The 8478-nt window shown below is 40.9% G+C and overlaps 1 protein-coding gene across 1 annotated transcript in view; it reads right to left on the bottom strand.

Annotated features, from left to right (window-relative positions):
• The window catches only part of KDM3B (lysine demethylase 3B), a 62965-nt gene that overhangs the window by 10194 nt on the left and 44293 nt on the right, over positions 1 to 8478 (bottom strand). Inside the window, exons 11-15 of the mRNA XM_045285027.1 lie at positions 6842 to 6949; positions 4984 to 5111; positions 3820 to 4099; positions 2873 to 3129; positions 126 to 392 (exon numbers count right to left, since the gene is read on the bottom strand). Coding sequence (XP_045140962.1) covers positions 126 to 392; positions 2873 to 3129; positions 3820 to 4099; positions 4984 to 5111; positions 6842 to 6949 — 1040 coding nt within the window. The remainder of the gene's footprint in view (positions 1 to 125; positions 393 to 2872; positions 3130 to 3819; positions 4100 to 4983; positions 5112 to 6841; positions 6950 to 8478) is intronic.

Below are 8478 nucleotides of genomic sequence, written 5' to 3' on the forward strand. Positions count from 1 at the left end.
AAAAAAAGGGGGGGGGGAGTGTTATCACATAAACATGTATGGCTTTGAATATTTATCTAGAAAAAAGTACCAACCCTCGCTCTACCCTATATTATACTTACAGATTTTCTTACAACACATCTTACCTGGCCTTGTTTCCAACATTCCCGGAAGATCTTCCAATTGTTTTTGTTGCTGGGGTCATGGAGACACAGAAGCCTCCCATCACAGAGCCAAGAGTGAGAAGTATGGGGGTCTAGCACATTTAACCCCATCACCATCTCCTTCACCTCCTTTTGGGTATCAGTCAAGTGACAGCCCCGTTTGGCAGCATCTGAGGTTTTCTTATTTTCTACCACTGAGGCAATGATGTGGTCAAGGAAGTTGGGTAGGCTGGTCTTGCTCTTCACTCCCTGCCAGACACAAATCCATCAGGTAAGCTCGACTTGAGGCACCATGAGAAGAATGTTAAAAAAACCTCATCCAACAGTAAGACTCATAAGAAGGAGTTCTGACCTCAAGGTTCTCTCCATTTGGAGGAGGAGGGACTCTTAAGTTATTATTTCAAATTCCCTATATTTCACCTTTTGCCTTATGAGAGTGAAGTTTAGAAAGATACTGTCTATACTCCATAGATTTGAGAGCTAGGAAGTATCTCTGACCTTTAGTCCTATTTTAACCATATGTAAGTAGATTTACAGATGATAAAATGCAATTATGTAATTTCTCAGTCACAGACATGTTAGTTTGCCCACAACGTTTGTGGAAAATGGAATAAAAAGACCATGGAATTCTTCCCACAAACTTTGTGATACCCCTTGCACTTCAATAAAGTAACTGAAGTGATTTAACAAGGCAGTGTTTTTTACCAGGCTCTACCCTCGCCAATATGGGGAGTAGCAGAGCATCTAGGAGGCACTGCATATTCTGGAAGCAATGTTCCAGTCTCCAGTTCTTCCCTCACTGTTACCCTACTGAGAATCTCTCATCTGCTCCAGCTATTAGGAAGCTCAGGCCCAGATGAAAGTGACATATCTAAGGTCACAAAACTGAAGGAGGTGGAGAGTTTCTGTAAACATGATAATCCTGTGCCTGAAGGATTACTAATCATTAGCTCTACAAGATATGTATAATCACATAACATCCTGGGGGAGGGGAGAAGAGGAAGAAAACAAGTACCAACAGAACAGAACCCAAAGTCACAAAATACACATGTATCATTTGTCCAAAAGAGAAATAAATAACCCAAATTGTATAGGATTCAATAACCCATAGTTAATCAAATTTTGACCCTTAAAATGAGAAAGATGCTTACGCACTTATATGAAATAATTTCTAAGATCTATAAACTGAAAAATTGAAAAGCACAGTATAGAACAGTAAAAAAGGAGGAAACACACACACACACACAACACACACACAATCTCTGAAAGGACACTGAAAAACCACTGGTGACCTTGGGAGACATGGAGAAGATATTTTTCACTTTAAACCCTTTTGGATCTTTTAAATGTTATACCTTGTGAATTCATTAATCATTCAGTAAATGTTTACTATACTCATACTATGTATGTATCAAACACTTCATGGTGCCAGAGATATAGTAGTAAGTAAAACATTTAAAAAAAAACAAAAAAACTTTGCCTTTGAGGAGAGAGACAATAAGTAAGTAAAACATACAGTAATTCGTGCTGTGAAAAAATTTAATAGCAACAATAGGTGTGTGAAGAATGGGAGTGGAATGACTTTTTAAAAGGGTGATCTGATGAGGCTTACTCAGGAGGTGACATTTCAGCAGGTGACATTACACAGGAAAGGAAGCTAAAGATGAAGCAAGCCATGGTCACATGGGAAAGGGAATTCTAGGTGGAGGATATGGCAAGTGCAAAGGCCCTGAAGCGTGAGCATGTCTGGCGAGGTTCCAGGAACAGCGAGGAGACCAGAGTGGTTGTAGTAGAGTGAAAGAGAGGGAGAGTGGAAGTTGACATCGGAGAGATTAGGCAGAGAGGACCAGAGCCTTTGACCCTGCTTATGAGAGAAACAGGAAACCCTTGGAAGATTTTAGGCAAAGATGACATGTGAGAGCGATCTGTCATCAGATCTGAGGCCAGTGCTGCTGGCTTAGGCATGTGGTTGGGCTCTGCAGATGAATTGCTGCAGCTCTTACTCTGCCTAACACAGTTCCATTTCAAGAGGAGGCACAGCAGCATTCTACCTGCTCTGTTGAGAACAGACTGTACAGCAGAAAGGGCATAAACAAGGACACCTGTAAAGCAGTTACCAAAAAAATTAAGGCAAGAGAACATGTTGGCTTAAATCAGAGGAGTAGTAAGTAGAGCTGATAAGAAATGGGAGGATTTTGAAAATATTTTAAAGATCAAACAGAAAGGATTTGCAGACAGCTTCAATGTAACATGTAAGGTAAAGGAGCCCCTAATGACTCCAAGATTTCTGGCAAATGCAATTAAAGTGATGGAGATGCCACTGACCAAGAGAGGGCAAGTACAGGAAGATTAGGCTTACAGGTAGAAGACTGATTTTGTCAAGATGTGAAGGGTTTGCGATACCCAAGAGATACAGTATGAATGGACTGGCTAGGTTAACATAAACGAAAAGAGGAAAGAACTGCTGCTATTGTCAAGTAAAAAAGTAATCAATGCAGGTGATTGAAAATTTTCAGTGTCTCAGTACAGACTTCCCAAACAATACAAAAGTTCAATACCTTTAAGAGGATCTCAGCACAGCCAAAATGTAATGTAAAGGGAGATCTTGTCAACTGGACAGACAACATAGAGAACACAAACCACCCACATACCTCTGGCCCAGTACCAGATCCCTGATAATTTTTACACAGAAAGGCAGCACAGGCTGGAGTTGTAGTGAGCACACTTACTGCTGAAGATGCAGAGAAGACCGGGGGGAAAGGTATGCCTGTGTCCAAGGGGGTTTGAGGAAGCTTTCCGGGCCCGGAGTGAAGGAGGTCTCGAAGGCTAGAGCCTTCAGTTTTGTTGTTGGAGGCAGTGGAACCCAGTAACAGACTGTTAAAAAGCTTTGGAGTCAACGGAGAGACCTTTGCAGTGGAGTTGAAGGAATCCAGCCCAAAGGGTGAATGAGACTCTTTATTAAGCACCGACCTCAGGGACCCTGCTTCTGTAAGAACATAACCAGGAAGAGCATTAGGCACAACAAGGAATACCCAGCTGTTGGCTGACTTCTAAAAATCAGCCAGGTGGACAGAAGAATCTCCTCCTCCCTGCCCTCCACACAGTGCAGTTTGGCTGGGTCAAGCCTGAACAACTATGAATCTAGAAGGTCACATGGCCAAAGAGAGACTTTCCTACATTTGCCCTTTCTATTCTAGATCCTGACTTTATACTTCTTTATGTTCCCATCCAGCTTTCATCTCTCTCATTCTCTACATGAACGCTTCAAGGGGGTCTCTAGAAGACTTGTCTGGAGTGTGTGTTACAAATGGAGACTCTGGATTTAATTGTTCTTGGTGGGACACAAGACTCAGCACATCAACAGACTCCTGTGCAGTGACAACCCCTCCTCTCGGTCTGGCTGTCAGTGCTGGCTGCAGTGGAGTCAGCTGGGAAGCCTGTTGAAACCGGTATCAATCCTAAGGCGGTTTGGGGAGAGGCCAGGCATGGCCCCCCCGCCTCCCCTTTTTTTTTGTAAAAGCAAAAAAGCTCCACTTCTAGAAAGATGCTCAAAGAGATTCCCTTGTTTTATGTGGTCAGCCAGAGAAAGCAAGTGGCATAAATGTGGATGGCAATGTGTGAGTTTGAAGAATCCCAGAAGAAGCACAGACTGGGCAGAGGCTTGTGCTCATCTCACCTTTTGTTTCTTCTTTAGCCTTCTGAGTTGCTAAATCTGCCAACCAGTGCAGGGCAGAAGAGGGTGGGGCTGTGTCAGGGCAGGGGGGCCTGATGGCTTTTGGCTCACTATTGCTACTGGATGCTGAACTGTCTGCTTTAGGAGGTTCTTCAGGTCTGATGTCAGAGCTATCAGCTTTGGGAACATGGTCGGTTTCTGGAGCTGTTACCGCTGCGGTTCCTCCTCCCCCTGAGAAGGTGGTTTCGTTTCCAGAAGAGGCACTAGGGTTTAAGCTGGGAAGCTAAAATATAGAAGACCAATATGATTAGCATGCTGTCTTTGGACAGAAATAATAAAATCTAAATAGTTATAGCTCCTGGCACTCAACAGTTCTGGGAAGAACAATGTGAACCGGTCCCATACACTGTCATCCAATGTTTACTCACTGGCGATATGTGACCTCACTGTTCTGAGGATTAAATGAGATTGAAAAGGGCTTCACATAGTGTCTGGCACACAAACGCTCAGTAAATATTTATTATTCGATGACTTAATTTTTCAAATAACTACCTTTAGAATGATAACTCTATTGAAAATAATATCTTTAGATCCCTGCACTATATTCCGGGTCCAGCCTGACCATGTGCTAGCTGTGCGCCTAGAAGGGCCTCCAACTGTTTTCTTAACAATCAGTTGTTCAAAACCATTACCATGAAACTGGAATGACCTCGGCCTCTGACAGATCAATGAGCAAATCAATGCCTGTCTCTGGAGGACTGGGACTGCTTTTAGAAGATTGAGAGTAAGCCCAACTTAGTAAGCCAATCTCTGAAAAGACCAGTTCTCAGTAACCAATGTTTTCAGTAACCTTTTCTATACTCCTTAACCACAAAAGGCCGTTGAGGTACAAACCATGACAAAATGCATAATTTAATGATGACTGAAGGTAAACCTGTGCCTATCAAGGGGAAGTTAAATATCTTAAGTAACTTTTTGAGGGCCCCCTTAAGAAAGACTAAACAGCCCTTACAGTACAGTGGCTTCCCCTGGGGCAGTTCTACTCTGCAGTATATGGTCACTGAAAACTAGAATAGAAACAAGAGCAACAGAGATGACAATGGGACACCTCTTAGTACCAAGAACTTAAGCTTCACTCACAGCTGTACAAGCACACACCACTTCTACCTGTGACATCCCATTGGTGACAGCAGGTCTCAAAACAGATTTGTTTTGCCGACTAATGCAAGGGCAGTTTGCTTTAATTCCCCACTTGCCCCGGGCAGCATGTACCATGTCTCCAATATTGTAAAGAGCTGGAGGGGGGAAAACAAAAGATAACAACATCAGAATGCGTGCATGTGCCACTTATTTTGCTAAGGACTTTAAAAATTATCTCCATTAATCCTTACTACATTTCAATGAGGCAGCTGCGTTTACCCTGAGTACTTTATAATGAAACCAAGGTTCTAGTTAGAATATGGAAGCACTACGGCTCTACGTCAGGTAGTTCTGTGCAGCTGCACTCTTTTCCTCCTTTAGTAAGCATTAACTAGGTGTCCTCTGGGAGGAACTCTAGGAATAGATTCCTTTATGTACAAGAGTACGCACAAATTAATTGAACTGTGTACTTGAAATTTATGGACCTACGCTATACCTTAAACAAAGGTTTGCTTCATCAGCCTGTGTGATCATGAGGTGTTGAAGGAATCAGGTATCAGGCATCAAAGAACAAAAAACCAAATCATTGTGAATGAGGGAATGTGCACATTGGGGATCCAAGACCCATCTGTAGGCAACTGGACATCCCCTTATAGAAGGGTTGCGGGGAGGAGACGAGCAAGGTAGGGGGCCAAGCAAGTCAGGGTGCAGTGTAGCAACGATGAAACATACAACTTTCCTCTAGTTCCTAAATGCTTCTACCTCCCCATCCCCCAACATGATCCCAAATCTACTTTACAAATATGGCTAGACCAGAGGATGCATACTGGTACAGATAGGAACTGGAAACACAGGGAATCCAGGACAGATGATCCCTTCAGGACCAGTGTTGAGAGAGGCAATACCGGGAGAGTGGAAAGGGGAAACTGATTACAAGGATCTACATATAACCCCCTCCCTGGGGGATGGATAACAGAAAAATGGGTGAAGGGAGACGTCGGACAGTGTAAGATATGACAAAATAATAATGATTTATAAATTATCAAGGGTTCATGAGGAAGGAGGGAGTGCGGAGGGAGGTGGAAAAATGAAGAGCTGATACCAAGGGCTCAAGTAGAAAGCAAATGTTTTGAGAATGATGATGACAACAAATGTACAAATGTGCTTGACACAATGGATGTATTTATGGATTGTAATAAGAGTTGTATGAGCCCCGAATAAAATGATTAAAAAACAACAAAAAAAGGTTTGCTTAAACAAGAAATCTGGAGCACTGGTCAATGTAACACAAACACATAACTAACTAATGCTTGAACCACTAGCAGCAGACACCCTATCACGGCACACAGGTAGCCACTATACTTAAAAGGAGAGTTGCCGAGGTTCCGCATGTCACTTCCCAAAGCCTGTTTTCTTGGAGAAGAACAGACACAGTAGTTGAGCAGAACATGCATGGCTACTGTAGAGTTCTGGGCACAAAGATTTTCTAAAGGATTCACTGAAGCAGGGACTGTGACCCCCACATGTCTATTTTACTGTAAGCTGCCTTCCTTCATGAATTCAAGAGGCTTAATTACATTCAGCTGGATTTTAAAAGGCCTAAAACAAGATGTCTTTATGGAAGCCTCGATACTGGCTTAGTTCATTTTGGTTTTGCCAACCACAAGAATGTGAAATGATACCTGGAAAAGTGACCAACCTCTTTGACTAGAATGTGCAGTGGTAGCATGAAATCTTACACACATCTAAAGATCCTCACAGAAGAAATCAGGTAAGACTTGAAAAAAATCTGGTTGAGATAAACCATTACAACAAATTTTATGGTATGTGAATTCTATCTCCGTTAAAAAGTTCTCCATCAAACCTTAAAAACGAGTGTCCTTACCTGTACCAGGGATGATCTGTGTGGGCATGAGGTTCTCTGGTTCATGGGATTGACCCTTTGCACACTTTAACCAGGAGAAAACCTCTTCATCACCCATCTCCTCTGTCTCTGAAACAGAAATGAAGACTTCACTTACTTCTTTTTAGCATCACAAGATTTACCTGGATGGGTGAGTTGGAGTTCCAGAACTTGTCATAAAGGTCCATTTTCTCTTTGACCAAGGGTAACAGTTAACTTTTAAAAAATATCAGCTTTACTGATTATATATATATATATTTAACGAGGTATAATTTACATATACTAAATTCAGCATTTTAAAGTATGCACTTCAATGAGTTCCAGAAATGTATAAACATGATCACAATCATAACATGAAAAGCTTCCACCACCAGCTCCTCATCCCTCCATTTCCTCCAGCACTTGATAGTCAATTCTCTTTCCTCTCCACTGAACAACTTTCCAATACTAAAGTTTTGCTTTTATATAATTTCAAGTAAGCACAAATGAGATCCTATGTCATTTGTGTCAGTTTCTTTCACTGAGGATTCAGCCACAATGTTGTATATACTTCTTTTTAATGCCTGAATTAAAAGGATAGACATATAATGAATGCATGTCTATCAATTCCTTTATATAAATTTCATGTTGATTTTTCTTTGGTAGTTATTGGTAATTCGATTTTCTCCTCTGCATCCTTGCTAGTATTTCTTAGTGTAATAGCTTTTTTTTGTAGATTTAAGATTATCTACATAGATGATCATGTCAACTATAAATAAAGAACATTTCACTTATTTTTTTCCATCTGTGTGGCTTTTAGTTCTTTGTTTTGCTTCTAGTTTGTCTGTTTTTGGGGGTACATTGTTTTGCATAAACAAGCTTACTTTTCCTTGATCTTAAGGGTAAAGAGTCACATTAAGTAGGATGGACCTTCCTAAAACTAGTTCAATGTATCTCAACCTTTATTTCTTTGTTGTTACTGAAAGGTCCTGTTGAGTTGATTATAACAAAGTACATCTACCAGATAAATTTTATCATTTTCCTAAATAGCATTTTTTGACTTTTGCCAATTATGCACCCCATTCCATGATGCTTTTAATACCACAGATACAATGTATATTTGTTTATATACTGTGGCCCTTTGGAAAGGCATAAGCCATTGTAATCTTGGTGTTTTGTACACCGAGAAAGAGTGTTTGAATTGTGGTAGTGAAGAATATTCTCAGTATGAAATGTATACTATGTCACATATGTTGTCTTTGAGTAAATTCTGACTCTACAACTCTACAGAGCAGAGGAGAACAGCCCAAGGCAGTTCCTTAGGTAAGCAGACTTGTTATATGTTTTTTCTACAGAGGGCTCATGAGTTTGAACTGTCAACCCTTGAGTCTATAGGCAAGTGCTTAGCCATTGTGTCAGTAGGGCTCTTTGAGTTCATGCATAGTGGTATAATATCTTACAGAACTATACTTTTATTTCCCTGTCATTTCCTTTGTGCTATTTTTTACACAGTCTAATTTTCCATGTATTATAAACCTATAATGCATTGGTTGTTTTTTTTTTAGTTCTTATCAATGATCTGTTAAAAAATTAAAAGACTTGCAAGTCTGGCTAGACCAGAGGATGTACACTGGTACAGA

This window comes from Echinops telfairi, unplaced genomic scaffold (assembly GCF_000313985.2).
Source record: "Echinops telfairi isolate 266 unplaced genomic scaffold, ASM31398v2 ScPeMD7_7469;HRSCAF=8507_1, whole genome shotgun sequence".
NCBI classification, from domain to species: Eukaryota; Metazoa; Chordata; class Mammalia; order Afrosoricida; family Tenrecidae; genus Echinops; species Echinops telfairi.